At 36.9% G+C, this 15830-nt stretch overlaps 1 protein-coding gene across 5 annotated transcripts in view; it reads right to left on the bottom strand.

The window, feature by feature from the left end:
• Window positions 1-15830, bottom strand: part of LOC128982783 (tRNA N6-adenosine threonylcarbamoyltransferase, mitochondrial-like) — a 151161-nt gene that overhangs the window by 86829 nt on the left and 48502 nt on the right. The window contains exons 1-2 of one of the 5 annotated variants that reach the window (XM_054401796.1): window positions 8471-8557; window positions 7990-8148 (exon numbers count right to left, since the gene is read on the bottom strand). In XM_054401796.1, coding sequence (XP_054257771.1) covers window positions 7990-8123 — 134 coding nt within the window. In that variant the 5' untranslated portion in view covers window positions 8124-8148; window positions 8471-8557. The other 4 variants (XM_054401779.1, XM_054401804.1, XM_054401788.1 and 1 more) reach the window with 4 other exon arrangements.

Genomic DNA, 15830 nt, shown 5'->3' with positions numbered 1-15830 from the left:
TGAAGTACAAAATAATTTGTTAACTTTCTGTTATTAACTTTTGTTAATAGCTGCCAGTTAATAACAAAAGTTAATTAACTTCATGTTATTAACTCCGATGTAAACGCGGCTTTAATGTGTGTTGTTTAAAATGCAATTTAAATATTAACAGCTGTTTCATTAAAAAGTATTATCCACATGGCCAAAATGTACACAAATCTGGGAAGGGAACTTTAAAGGCTTCTGGGGCAGAGCCCTAACGGCATTTACTTTGTTTTTCTTTTGATGGCTCATCTACAGTCCAAGACCTTTCTTTGGACACCTCTACTAAAGTTTCTATGCCAAGCCGGTCTCTCAAAAAGTGGAGACAAAGTTTCCAATTAAATATTTAGATTACCCCATGTTGATCTTATGGGAGAAAACCCAACTTTGATGGAAGATCCTGCCAAAACTCATAATGATTTAAAAAAATGAAAAACACTTTGCAAAACTACAGATCAGGGCCATTTTTTTGACACTTAAATCATCAAAATCGGTCCAAAAATGAAGGAGGAGTTCTGTTCACAAAAATTGGCTTAGCATATTACATATATAGATAGATTGAATACATTATCATGTATTTTTATATTAAAATTAAGTGTGTAGATCAAAATGTCTTACTGAAAGAGCTATTTGTATCTCCAAAACATTTTTTTATTTTTAGTGTGGAAAATTAGCATATTGTGCACGTGATGGTGACGAACTGAGACTTGCTGAGACGCAAAGGGTGGGTGAGCGAAGGTAGCAAGCAGTGAAAGTGAAACATGCGGTGGGACAATAGACAAGGGCAAGGACACTGGCTGAGGGTATTATTATTATTATTATTATTATTATTTGTTGTCATGAGAGCCGAAGCCCCCTGACTGCTTACCCGGTACCTATCCTACAGGACATACCCGGGCCCCATGATGTAGGCCGAAGCTTACGCATCAACCTTTAGCACATCATGGGCGGATGACTTAAGGTCATCAGGCTCGCCGGCTGCCGAAGCAGACCCTTCGGAAAGAGGGTTGCCCCTCAATCCTAACCAGGGATTCCGGCTGCTTGTTTAAGCGTCACTCCACCTGGGTTCCACTAGGTCGGAACCTAGAGGTCCATAGTAGAGCGCCCCGACGCATTTAGTGCAAGCAACACTCGGGACCTATCTCATCCCTGACAGGCAGAACCCGCCATCAATAGCCAGGAGGAAGGGGACCATCAGCACGCTGACGGGGGGAACCCCAACCTCCCATTTACACCGCTGCCCGATCGAGGCCTGACCCATTGCTGGGAACCAGAGATATCCAGAGCGATAGATCCCCAGATACCCCCGGCGGGCTCGGACCCAGCACCCGATCTACTTCGTTTGCCCGTCAGACCCAACATCACTGCCAGGCCATCAGGGTTTCCCAAAAGGAGGCAGGTATAGAAGTGGGACCCACCCGGATGAACCTATCCACCAGAGGTGGCGACACCCTTGACTCAATTGAGGTTCCGGGAAGAACCCCCCACACTCAAGATAACCATACCGTCCGTTCTCAGAGACAGGGATAGGTTTGCATAAGTACCTACAAACCGTTGCCCTCACACTGCGGAAAGTTACGTTGCCCTTGAGTGTCCCCGTGAGCTGCGGGTACTTGCCCGTTTTCACCTCCAGGAAAGGTTACTTCCAAAGTCGAGGATTTGCCCACTGAATGCTGGTCGCACACCACAAGCAGGCCGAAGCCCAAAGTACCACAGACACAGGTAGGTTAGAGATTATGATGTACTTCCATCTCTCCTAGAGCTAAACACCCCTCCATCCTGGATAAAGGAATGTCACTGGGACCCGATGCCCAGTCGACCATGTCTGTGGCCAACTTGAAATGCCGATACCAACACGGAGCATTTACCTCCCCTCTGGGGGCTAGGTATTTCACCTCCCAGGACGAGGCTACTTCCAAAGTCGAGGATATGCCTCACAAAATGTCAGTCGAACACAACAGGTAGGACTCAGTCACAACCACAGTTACAGGTAGTTGAGGAGAGGCGGAATTAACGGCGTCACTGAGAGCTAAACACCCCCCCCACCCTGAATGGAGGGAATGTCACTGGAGGCTCCCCCTAAGGGGCTGGCGCTTACCAGTCGTCCATAACTGTGGTCTACCTGAAGTGCCGGGTCTGACACCGGGCAGTTACCTCCCCTCTGGGAGAGCTAGGGTCCGCGTGGTCGCCCAGGCCACGAACCCACGCAAGCGTGAGCCCCCTGCGGTCTAGCTGAGGGTAGTCGAGTTGATCATTTCAAGTTTCTAGGTAACACAGGGTTGTCAACAATCTCAGATCCCGTTATGCGACAGCCACGAAACTGGTGGCCAAGGGTGGTACTATTACAAAAGTCTGTTTTGGGAGAGCTGTGTTGTTGCTCGTGACGCCTGCAGAATATGGGATACGGATCACTATCCGACCGCCTCTTAAGAATTTGGTTGCCGTGTTCTTTTGAGTGTAGATAGATTTGTAGTTCTTCTTTTATATCCATTTTTCACCCTTTTTCTCATAATTTAGAATTTCGACACATTCTTCTAATTTGCCATAATTGTGATTGTTTTCTAATATATGTTCTGCGTACATTGAACGTTGGGATGTTTTATTTTTAGATTTTACAGCTTGCATATGTTCTTTGAATCTGCATGAAAATGCTCTCTCTACATGGCCAATGTAGAATTTTTGACAATTTAGACATTTGATTTTGTACATTCCGGATTTGTTATATTTGTCAATTGAATGTGGGTTCTTGTTAGATAGTTTATTAACTAAATTGAATGTGTTGTTTCTATATCTATAGCTAATTTTGAATTTGGATGCTTGAAATGTTTTTCTGATTGGTTTGTTTAATACCGAACTGTACGGAAGACAAATATACTCCTTCTTCTCTTCTTTGTCTGGATTTTGGGTTTTCTTATTTTGTATTTTCTCAATTAATTTGTCTATTAAACTAGTTTTGTATCCATATCTTGCAGCTATGTCTTTTATAATGTATTTTTCCAAATTGTAATCATTTTCATTTAGAGGTAGGTACCCGTTAACATTCTGTGTACCATAGAGTTAAAGCTTGCTATTTTATGTTGCCACGGTGAATTTGAGTCAGCAGGAATAACAAGATCTGTTTGAGTGGCTTTTCTATAAATTTTAAAATAATGTTTGTCGTTGTTTTTTCCAATTGTTAAGTTGAGAAAATTAATTTAATCTTTTTGTATTTCCATTGTCAATTTTATTTTCTTGGATATTGTGTTTAAATAGGATAAAAAGTCAGTGCATGATTTTTCATTTCCTTTGAATAGACATAATGTCATCTACATATCTGTGCCAATATATTATGTTTTTCTTATGAGGGTTATTTTTGTTCATTATCTTATTTTTTCTAAGTCATTCAAATATATGTCAGCTAATAGACTAGAAAGTGGTGAGCCCATCGCTAGACCATCACATTGTTTGTACATTTTAGAATCATATTATATATATATATAGGCCTATATACATAAAAATTTAAAATGAATGGATGGTGTTTTTGGCCTCTGGGGACATCAAAATGAAAAAGTAAATCTGCTATACCAGCTGATCACCTGGTGTTTATTTTCTAATGTTTGTTTATGTTTGTATTTTACAGTTTAGTTTACAGTTTACATCTTTAATAAAATGAGTTAGGCCTACTTAAATTATTAGAATCTATTCTTTTATTTAAACACAACAAAATCGGTCCCAGGCCTAGTTCTTACCATGCCACCTACGGTAATAGCTACTTTCCTATAGGGAAATTCGCTAAGAAACATATAAATTGTTTCTACCTACTAAAACACATAACAACAAATTATATACAGTACAACCTTGTAGAATGAAACATAGAGGAACATATATTGGCATACAAGTAATTACAGTAATGTCACTTTTACGGACCCATAAATTTGAATTTTCAATAGATGGCATCTTATTTTCGCCTTATGTAGGTTTGAATCGCTCTAAATGTTTTTGAATTATGATGAAATCTCACTTTGAAATACCGGTATTTCTTACATATTGCCTTCATCAGAAGCTACTTTAAAATTACCAGAAATTTCAATACAAAAAAACTAACAATAGGTAATTGACATTTAAAACCAAAAAAATACATTTAGGCGTATTTGAAATACTAATTCATTTGCTACACTAGGCCTATTATATTCTTTCAATTTTTTTTAATGTGTTCAGAGTGTACCAAAAATGGTGGTGGTTGGCGCTTTACCTGATTGGGGAGAGCATTATACAAGGCGGGACCAAAGTATGAGAAGGCGCGCCTCCCCACTTCTTGCCTGACTCTAAGAAAGTGCAACAACTTGTCCTGCCTCGTGCTGCGGACAGAGACATCTTGGCGAGAGAGAAGTCTCTCACACGAGGTATTCAGGCTGGCCGAGCTCTAGGGCTTTATGTATCAGGCTGCAGGTTAGGTATATACAAGTCTCTTTAATTGGCATAATGTGTGCAGCGTTTCTGTAAGGACTTATGTGATCTCTTCTCCTACAATTATAAATGTACCTATCTAATTAGAATGTGTTTTGTAGTCGTTGGATTTCATTTAGGTCACCTTTTGTAATACTATTTACGTAAGTGGACAACAATAATCAAATACTGACAATACCGGTAACTTAGGCCTACCAAGGCCCTTAAGTTAATAGTTTTATTTTGGCGCTCTCTGGTAAAATCCCTTTCAATCTAGGCTATATAGACCTCGCAGCCAGACAAGGGCTTGCTGACACATGAGGTTTAGATGGTCAGATAGCGTCAGGTCTTCATCGATAGTCACTCCAAGTGTTTTTAATTTCTCGCATAAGTTAAATTAAAAAACAGTGTTAGGGGGGGGGGGGGCATGCATTAGTAATATAATAGGGATCTGTATATTTCAACAGACCAGAAACTAAAATGGTGTGTTTAATAATGGTGAGTGTATGGGCTTCTGCCAGTACCTAACTTCTAGGTACCTTAGTACCTTAGTAGATAAGTAGTCGGTATTTATTCCGTATAGGTGCCTCCAAACGAATTGTTAATTTTGATATCTTACTTTATAGTTTTTTACCTCCTGAATCCAAATATACCATTATTTTTCACCGCTGATGAATATTTCTCAAGATATCGCCGTAAAAACATACAACATTACAATAAACAAGGTAGGATGGATAACATTTCAAGTGATACTGTATTCAATAATGTTTTCTATAATAGGAATTTCGTCACATTATGGAGATCTAGATGGACTGGTGGACTAATTACATGTAATTCTTATTTAGGCATCTCAGGGTGGTAGGTCGTGCTGTATGTGAATTGGTGACTGCGTTAAGTGTTTTGAAGTTAGGTTAGATTAGGAAGGTAAAGTTTAGGTTATAATGTATCAAGTTGTTAGTTTATGTTGCTTGCAGACTGTTTTTGTAAAATTAAAATCCTGAGAAAAACACAAAGTACTTTTCAAAAATGCTTGCATTTTTGAAATAGTAATTTGAAGTGTTTTTTTCTGGATTTTAATTTTACAAAAACAGTCTGCATGCGACATAAACTAACAACTTGATACATTATAACCTAAACTTTAACTTACCTAATCTAACCTAACTTAAAAACACTTAACGCAGTCACCAATTCACATACAGCACGACCTACCACCCTGACATGCCTTTCCTGACATCAAAAGGAGTTTGCTTACATTCTAGAGGTTTGGTTAGGTTAGGTTATGTTAGAATAGCACCATTTTATTATGTAATTTCTAAACGGCGAAATATAGGCCTAAATCAATAGGCCTAAATCATTAATAATGATAAAATACTGGTAACAATAATACATTATTAACTTATTGGCCTTAGAAAGTGAAAAGTGTAACTTAATCAGGTGATTTTCATATTGCAGAATCAGAGTTAAGTTAGCTAATTAAAGTTGTCCTTTCCATTTGCTTGACTATGGGGATTCGCCACTGAAAAGGGTGATTTTTTTTATTTAATGAAGAAAGTCGTCAAACTATTTTTTTTCTAGTAGGGTATATATAGTTTAACAAAAAATTGAAAAATTTTGGATTACTTCTAACTTAAATATTTAAATTATAGGTGGTAAAAAAATAAAATAGAGGTTTTTCGGTCAATTTGTAAGGGATTTTAAAAATCGATATTCTGAAGAGAGTTCTTTATGGATTTTGATAAATTTGGTGTTTTTTTAAAGACAGGTACATATAAACTTAATATTTAGGTAGATTCTTAATACTGTAATATCTCAGATACTTTTTTTGCTGTGACACATTAAATATAGTTTTTTCTTTAAAAAAAAAAAAAGTTGATTTAAAAAAAATAGTTATTTGTGTAACTAGTGGTGAAAGTGGCACTTTGCTGCACACGAGAGCAATGTTTACGCACGAGCCGCAGGCGAGTGCGGAATGATCTCGAGTGCAGCAAAGGCCTTTTTCACTCGTGTTACACATTATATTTTTCCTACAGTCACTATAAAACATAAATAATTAGTCTTTCAAATACTATACCGTACAACACGTTTTTAGGTTCAGCTAGCAACACAATTACACAAATGGTGCCCTGGAGAAAGTAGTACCCGTGGTCCGTATCACTCCGCTATTTTTCCTCGGCAAGAAATGTGCTCCGTCTTTTGAGAATATAGTTCCGTATGTTTTTGTAATTTGAAGTGGTTTCCGCGCCTAAAAAAAATGCTTTAAAGGTATTTTCTTGTTTATTAAGACCGTAGGAATGTTTTAAAAACGTTTAAAAGAAAAGTCCAGAAAGTTCAGAAATACCAAAACTATAAACACGAAATGACAGGTTAAATCTTAGTTATAATAGTCAATCAGCTGTTCATAGTATTATTATCTTTAAGTGTTGCCAACCTATTTCCAAGCGTACACGGATTACGTGCATAATAAAACCACGCTGTTTTGTGTTGTTTGGTTGGAATCCTGATGTGCGGCAAAGTATAAACCGTGCGGCAAAGTATAAACCGTACGGCAAAGTATAAATATGCAGCAATTAGCAGCTTTCTGTACTATAAACAGTACAGGGAAGCCAACTTTGTCGGGTGACGGTAGGAAAAAATATTTTTCACTCCATAATCAACTTAGATACCTAATTCTACCTAAATATTTTCCTAATATTGTCTAGAATAAGTAGGTAGTAAAAATTTCAACATTGTACCTTTAGTGGCTCTCAAGATATATCGCATTTTTTCTTGAAAAACGTGAATTTTCAATGTTGCAGAAAACCGCGTTTGAATAAGAAGGTGTCCTATGATCATGTAGGTAGCTATCGTAAAGAGCGAAACCCGTTATTTATAACATATAATAACATTCAGACATGGATTATATCATACCGTACTGTTTGGATGTAATAGGGTCCAATGTACAAAGAAATTAAACAAAATATTTTTTTAAATTTTCATGATTTTAACCTATTTTCAGTGGCAAATCCCCTTAACCCATATTAGTTCATTCCACTTGTAAATGTCATCCATCCTACCTTGTTTATTGTAATTTTGTATATTAGTACGGCGATATCTTGAGAAATATTCATCAGCTGTGAAAAATAATGGTATATTTGGATTCAGGAGGTAAAAAACTATAAAGTAAGATATCAAAATTAAAAATTTGTTTGGAGGCACCCATACGGAATAATTACCAAGTAGTCTCTTATCTAAGTAAGTAGATCTAAGATCTAGATCTAAGTAGATCTAGATAAGTAGATCTTAGTAGGTAGCCTAAGTACATAAGTTAGTTAAAATTTTAATTGACCCCATTCAATGTACACATGTATAAATAATGAATATAAAGTTATCTTGAATCTTGAATCTTAGGGAGTGGATTGGAGCTATACTGTGCAAAACTGAGCCAGCGATCCATGAGTTGTTTATATCGTTGGTTAACACAATAGTCCAAGCCCTAAATTAGGCTTAATACAAAGTATGAAAGGATGATAAACTTATCCATTTATTGCAGAATTGTATACTTACTCGAGATGTATTTCTTGCTGGGACTGAAGGGATTCTCCTAATATGCATCCTCTGTCGTCCACAATCGCACAACCTGTATCATCACAACTAGTTTCGATTCCCAACACCGTAAAAGGTCTTTTGCTAGTAGGCATAACACTTGTTGTTTGTTTTGCACCGCTGGAACAATTATTATATAAAACTGGATGTAATTGAATCTTATGAAAATATTTTAAGCGCCCCAACATTGTTGTATGAAGCGTGTCTACTTAAAAGTCAAACAACTAGATTAGGCCTATCTCTCCTTTCGGTTTCACAGACTAACCTCAAAAAATAGTTTAATCGTAATCCCATTGCTTTAAAACCCACACTCACTTAGTTCTTCCCTTAATTATCAGTTTATAAAAATAGCTTTTTACTTTCTTCTATTTGTATCAAAAGTATCAGTTTGACTGAAAAAAAAACACAAACTTGGTAATTGAATTAAATCAACATAACTTACGATACAATTAGGCAATAACACCGTCGTGAAGTTGGTATTTACTCAGGGGAGGTATAGAAGAGGCTACGATGACAGCTGAGGGCTTCTTACTAGCTGAGGGAACTAGCCATTACCGTAACAAAACGTTAAACAGCCATCGGCCTCGGTGGTCTATTGGTTAGCATGCCGGGCTAATATACTATAGGTCCCGGGTTCAAATCCTGCTGGTAGCATTAACTTTTTGTCCAAGATTTTTTTATTATCAGCAAGTTTGGTTGGTTTGGTTTGGTTATTACAGTTTAATTTTATTATTAAGTCATTACAAAATTTTAATAATTAAACAATTTCTAGTTTTATTTAATAAAAAGAAATATTTTTCCGATTACTAAACTTTTGTTATACTATTTCTTTATCAGCAAGTTTGGTTAGTTCGGTTAGGTTATGATAGTTTAATTTTATAATTAAAAAATAGTAAAATTGAATTTGAGGCATTTATAATTTTATTTTATGAACAGAACTATTTTTGCGACTAGTAAACCTTCATTGCCAAAGTGCTCTCTACTACAGCGCTGTTCACGGAGGAATTTTGAACTAAATGCCTCATTTGTACCTCCCCTAAGTCAGACCGAGTGAAGTTAGCGGCTGTTTTTCTAGGAGACCTTGCCGGTTGCCGTCAATGCCGTCAGCGCCCTTTTTTTCGTCCGTCTAGAAACGGGACGGGTCGCTGTCAATGCGCCACCACGTCAAACCGCCACCTCGGTGTTTTGGTCAGAGGCGTCAACCCACCACCACAAAAAAACCGAGGTGGTGGGTTGACGTGTACGTACAGGTCAACCCGCCACCTCGACAACAGGCCACCACGACAACCCACCACCACACAATTTTCCGAGGTGGCGGGTTGTCGTACACACTCAAGTCAATGAGCCACCACGACAACATGCCACCACGACAACCCGCCAACACCAGTTTTTATCAGAGGTGGTGGGTTGTCGTGAAGCTCCATGTTCGATATCGGCAACCCGCCACCTCGTACGTAGGCGACAACGTGCCACCCCGTCAACCCGCCACCACTCTTTTACGAGGTGGCGGGTTGACGTGTACGCTCAGTGTTCAGTGCCGTCAACGCGCCACCTCGATCATAGGCGACAACGTGCCACCTCGACAACCCACCACCTCGCGGTTTGATTTATCAATAAAAAAAATCGGTTGGATTTATATTCTGTAGCATTGTTGTACTTTGATTCAGTTAATTTAGAGAAAGTTAATGTACCTAACTCTTAAATAGCATTTCTGGACATTTTAGTTTATTTTTGGAAGAAAGATTGATAGGTAATACAATTATTAACATGGTGAAAACCCGACATTTGAAAGGGTCTCACGCCCTTAAGGGTAGGAACTTTTAAATTCTAAAACCATAATGCAAAACTACGAATTGGTCCGAATCCTTTAACACCAAAACCTTAAACGTTGAAATTTGTCCACAAATAAGGGAGGAGTAGTGTTCACAAAACACAGTCCTCGCGTATTAGGCCTAGTATGAGATGATAAAAACGTATACCAAAAACAAAAATAGAATAGTTATTTTACTTAATTGCCAGTGAATAAACAATTTTTTTTCATTAGGCGTATAAATCTATATATATAAGTTTTTATGCGCACCTACCACCACGTGCGCACGCAACATACGTGTGAAAAGCATGCATTTTATACATTTAAACCGGCGATAGTCAGGGATAGTCTTGTGCCATTTTATAATGGTGATTGCGAAAGCAAGACGCAAAGAAAATTTTATTCACTTGAATTCAAAAGGTAATTCGGGTGAAATTATCGGTATTCTGTGATTAGACCACGAATACTAGAAGAGACCCGGTATGGATTATTAACATAAACAAAAGATGTTTTTAAAAAATAGTACAACACCCCATTGCTGTAACAATTGTGGTCCAAAAGTTATTTCAGCTTTTAAGATTTTGAACTATATACTATCACCGCTTTCCCATGATATAGGATGTTAACAAGCTTATGGGAGAAAGTATGTTTCAGAATGCTGATACCATATATTTTTACATTTATTTTGTCATTTCTAATGTTTGATAGGTATTAAGTAATCGTCCGTGATATGAAATAAACTGAATCACGTATATTGACGCTTTCAATTGGCTGAAGGCCACTGGGGCAGAGCCCTGATGGAATTTCAAATGTGTTTTGTTTTATGGCAAATTTACATGTATCACGACCTATCCAACGACACCTTAAACTTGATGATCGGATGTGTAGCAGTTTCAAAACAATAATCACAACATTTGTGTTGGCCAATTAAATATTTAAATAATGATGATGTTTATGTGTAAATGTATCCTCGACTAAACAATTCCCACAATGTGCAGTATATCGTATCTACATAGGTTAAAATAATATTACTGATTCATTTGAACCTTAATTATGCATCAAGCAGTTTCATTATACGATTAGATACAAATTTGAATTATGATTATAACCTGAAAAAAGTCAAAGCCAAAGTCCTTTATTTTTGTTAACCTGATTTTTGTTTGAAAAAAAAAAATGTTTTTTCGCAAGATAATGACTTTTGGTACCATTTGCCTCCGTTTAATAACTGATCAACGCTGTTTGGCGAAATAATATTACATTTGGATGTTAAAAATGTAACTGGCCTAAGCCAAGTTGCGGCCTGATTCATACGTTGAAGTACAGTGCTACTTTACTAATATTACAAATGAATGTTTGTGTCTTTGTTTGGGGTTCAAGCACTCAATAACAATTCATTGGGCACATCGGGATTAGGCTGAAATTTGGCATGATGATAACACTTTCCTGGTTAAAATATAGGCTTGTGTTACCTTAACACTTTTTTCTTTCTTTTTGCCTTTTTGAATATCTCTCGTATGTATTTAGAACAATAGCACAATAATATGCCTCATTATTAAAAAATCAGGAACGAACCACGAATTATTACTGGGAAAGGTGAACGAAATGCATGTTGTAAAATGTAGACGTGGACACCTGGTGCAAAGTATTTGGCCGATTGTTTAATATAAACAAACCCATAACAGTCAGTACTGGGAACTTTAAAGGAAATATTAGGGAACAGAATACAGGGGTGTCCCGTTAATCCCCTCGCACGTTTCTACGAATGGACTGGAATCTGAAATTTCTTAGATTTTTCTTTCACATCAACAGGCCGTTCCAGTTATTGAGGTGTCGGGTCCATCGATGTATATAACTCAACTCTTGTATATAACTCAACTCTCAACTTATGTATATAACTCATGTTGATATACATCGATGGTCGGGTCAATCAGGTCAGTTCACTTTCCCGTAGTTGCGAGATCGCGATTGTCCTTTAATTTCCAACCTAAATACTGTTTTCATTTCACTTAGTAACCACAAAATAGAACCAAACTTATATTCTGCTGTTGATAAAACTATTCTGTTTCTTGTTTTAATTTATTTTATTTAGTCGTCGGATTATACTTTTTGAAAGATTTTTAGACAAAACAATCCAAATCACTGTTTTGAATGATATTGGACACGTTTCTTTAAAATTGTACTAAAACGTCACTTGCCAAATACAGTACCATAATGTGACGAGATAATACGTTATCTGAAAACAATTGGCGACCTGTTTAGTGTAATCATCTTCCTACCAACTGTCAATTATATCTTTACGTTATAATTTATTTACAATTAGTGAATAAACGGAACTAGCCGCTGTGCCCGTGATTCGAAACGGGAAGATGTACCAAAAGTCCATACTGCCTAATCCAAACACTTGTTAAGTAGATTGAATTTTTAAACAAATAGCAATCAAATTTTTACAAAAATGTAGTCTATGCCCTACATTGTAATTACCCTACTGTTTACATTAAAATATATCAATAACATAATTTTTATAACTTACTAGCTGTTGTACCCTTGCTTTGCAACGGGAAGAGGACACAAAATAGAAACATTTTAATCTTTACATCTGTTTCATATAATAGTTACACATCCGCCAACGCTTTTAGAAACAAAATTCAACTTTTATGGCTTTAATAGAAACATTTAAGTTATGACTTTTAATTCTGGTAAGTAGTAGATACCACCATTTCATCTCCCTTCTTTACATATCTCATTATTTATTATTGACATTTTAAATTTAAATTTTTAAGTAACTACTAATTATTAAATTTAAATGCATTTTTTTTTCACTTTCCTTTATATTAAATCACAAATCCTTCCATTTCAGTTTCTTCACTCACAATAAATCATTAGCAAAACTAAGTCAGCTGTTATAAACTTTTGAAATATTGCTATGCCTTATCAATACAGTCTTTTGAAATATTAAAGAAACTATATATATAAGTACTATAAAAAATTTGAAACAAATAATTTAGCATTCAATAATCAGTTGCATAAATAAACCTACCACATAGTTGTGTAAATTACATAATGTTTACAATTAACATATGTTCTTCTTATCATTTTTAATTTCTGACAACAGCTGGAGTTACATAACAATGTCTGTTTCCCATGAATCTCATGGAGAAATATGAACCTGTAAAGGGCCCCAGGGCCTCACCCTAATTATTTCCCTAAAAAGAAAGTTTCCTGCACAACTTCACGTTACGCTCTTTCCAAATGACACCAAAAACATGCAGTTTCGGAGGAGTAAATGTCACAGAAAAACCTGCTTGCGTATTAAATAAGTTAAAAATCCCTCACCTCACAATTTTGAAAGCCCGTGGAGCAGATACTATAGTTCGGCCGCTTAGAAAGCGACCTCCTCCAGCATTGGTTTAGCATTAGCGCGCAGGTCGTTTTCTAAGCGGCCGAACTATAGCTCAATATCGAAGGTGGGGGGTAGTTCTAATCCTCGGAGCGGTAGCTTGATTTTTGTCCAATTTGAGTCCAATCGGTTCAGTAGCTTATAGCTTATCTCATACAAACACACAAACACCACATCTTCTTTATAATAGTATAGATAGATTTAGTAGATGATAGATGGATAGATAGATGTCATTATTATGTGATTATTGTTTATATTTGATTTGTTTACAAGTTTTACACAGATTTAGTTTAGTTAGTAAAGATACTTTTAAATATGAATCAATTATTTCATACAATTTTCAACAGTACATTAGTGGAATGCCCCGAACCCATTTTGCCAAAAGAGTAAAAGTACGGTATTAATGCTACTTTGATATTATCCGGAGGCCACCCTTATACAATGTGCTGCGGCGGTTATGTTAGGTTGGGTTATCATACATATGTTAACATATGTTCTACAAGTTCTACAAGTTGTACATTTGTTCTACATTTGTTAACAAGTTCTACAAATTTGTAGAACTTTCTTAGTTTTGCTATGGATGGGATGATACCTACCAGATGAGTCATACCATCGCCAAATCCCCTCCAAGTAGGCCAAGGTCAGGTCGTTGACCAATGGCCGGAGCGCGCGCATCACCTGTCACCGCCTGTATCTCAGGTATCGTCACTCATGTTGTATTGTTAGATTCATAATGAAACGAGGAAACCCAACCTAACATAACCGCTACAGCGCGCAGTATTTACTCAGTATATACTCGGCGGAGTTCGTGTGGCAGCTAGGGGCGGTGACGCATTCAACTCAATCTTGCCTTCTGGGAGGCAGAATTCAAAAACCGCTAATTGCAATTGCAATCATTTCATATTTGGACAGTAAGTTAATTAAAGTATGTTCTTTCTAATTATGTGTTTTTTTTGTCTTAGGTAAAAAAATCCCTCTAGAAAACAAGTGGCCTCCGAATAATACCAAAGTAACGGTACGGTATTTCCTGAAGCATAAAATGGAATTTCAAGCAGAGCATGATAAATTCAATAGAAATCTTGGTTTAAGATATCTCCTAATGAGATTTTTGGAATATATCTGTGTGGTATGAACTTCTCTGGGCAATACCCTTGACTCAAGAGGTCAAAGTACGTTACCGGTTGGGTCGAGTCTAGTTCTGTATCCTTTCTCAAATTCTTCTAAATAGAAAAACAGGTGCGCGCTAGTCCACACAAGAGTCTGTTGTACTCTGTATCAACGATGTACCTATATTTTGTTTTATGTTTTTGGTTGAATGTATTATTATTTTCACCACAATAAGGTTTTAAGAGAAATTATAACCGAACAATACATTTTCATGATTTTTGTTTAGGCCATACACACGTGAATTACAATTAATTGATGAAGTTGTTAGGTAACTTATTTTGTAATTCATTGTCATAATGCTGAAAAACAAAATAAGTATGGGTATTATACCAGGTATACACCTACAAAAAATCCTAAGAAACTAATAACTTATTTTTCAAAATTATTAAAGTTTCATGTTTTTGTCTTCAATACAAATATGCGAAAACATAACAAATATTGTTATTTTAATTCTAGAATGACCCTAAATCGTTAATTTGTAGTGAGTTTATCTTACAAACATTTTTTTAAACAATAACCATTGATTAAAAGGAAAAATTGTCTTGCGTGGATGCGCTTGTACTTTATTTCTATTGCAGATCTTTTTAGGAAAACGACTCGAAAATTAATGAATTCACAATAACTAATGTCTAGTTAACTTAACAGTAAACTAGATAACACAAGTCCAGGTAAACTGCAAAAAGTGATGCATTTTATAATACACAGACAACAGCGGCTTTTGCCAACAAAGATGGCGGGTTGTCGTGTACGCCCCATGTTAACTCTCGTCAACCCACCACCTCGCATGTAAGCGACAACGTGCCACCACGTCAACCCGCCATCACTATTTTATGAGGTGGCTGGTTGTCGTGTACGCTCAATGTTCGGTGTCGTCAACCCGCCACCTCGCACGTAGACGTCAACCAGCCACCACGTCAACCCGCCACCACACTAAAGAGGTGGCTGGTTGACGTGTATGAACATGTCTAAGCACCACCAGGACAACGTGCCACCACGACAACCCGCCACCACACATTTTCCGAGGTGGTGGGTTGTCGTGCACGCTAGAGTCAACGTGCCACCCAGACAACGAGCCACCACGTCAACCCGCCACCTCAAACTTCTTCTTCTTTTTGATGGCGGGTTGACTTGGTGGCGGGTTGACGTGGTGGCGCCTTGGCGCGTTCCCAACGGGACAGCAGAATTTGAAATCGGAACGACGCTTCCCCCACTACTCACGGCCGCCTTTAACTACAGGCCTGGTAGAATTGGCAACATCGCAAGTGGTGTTGTTCAGTGACAGACGTCCAATAAGATAACATGGCAGACAGGTGACATCAGCTCATTAATTCGCACTTTATTGATTTAATTTTTAATTTATGAACATAAATTTATTAAAATATTGAAAATAAAACATACAGAATTGAAAATTGAAACAATATGAATTAA

This window comes from Macrosteles quadrilineatus, unplaced genomic scaffold (assembly GCF_028750875.1).
Source record: "Macrosteles quadrilineatus isolate MER2022 unplaced genomic scaffold, UCM_ALF_1.0 Scaffold_1__1_contigs__length_201487025, whole genome shotgun sequence".
NCBI classification, from domain to species: domain Eukaryota; kingdom Metazoa; phylum Arthropoda; class Insecta; order Hemiptera; family Cicadellidae; genus Macrosteles; species Macrosteles quadrilineatus.
The sequence above is the reverse complement of the archived record's forward strand: the minus strand, read 5'-3'. Positions and strand labels throughout refer to the sequence as shown.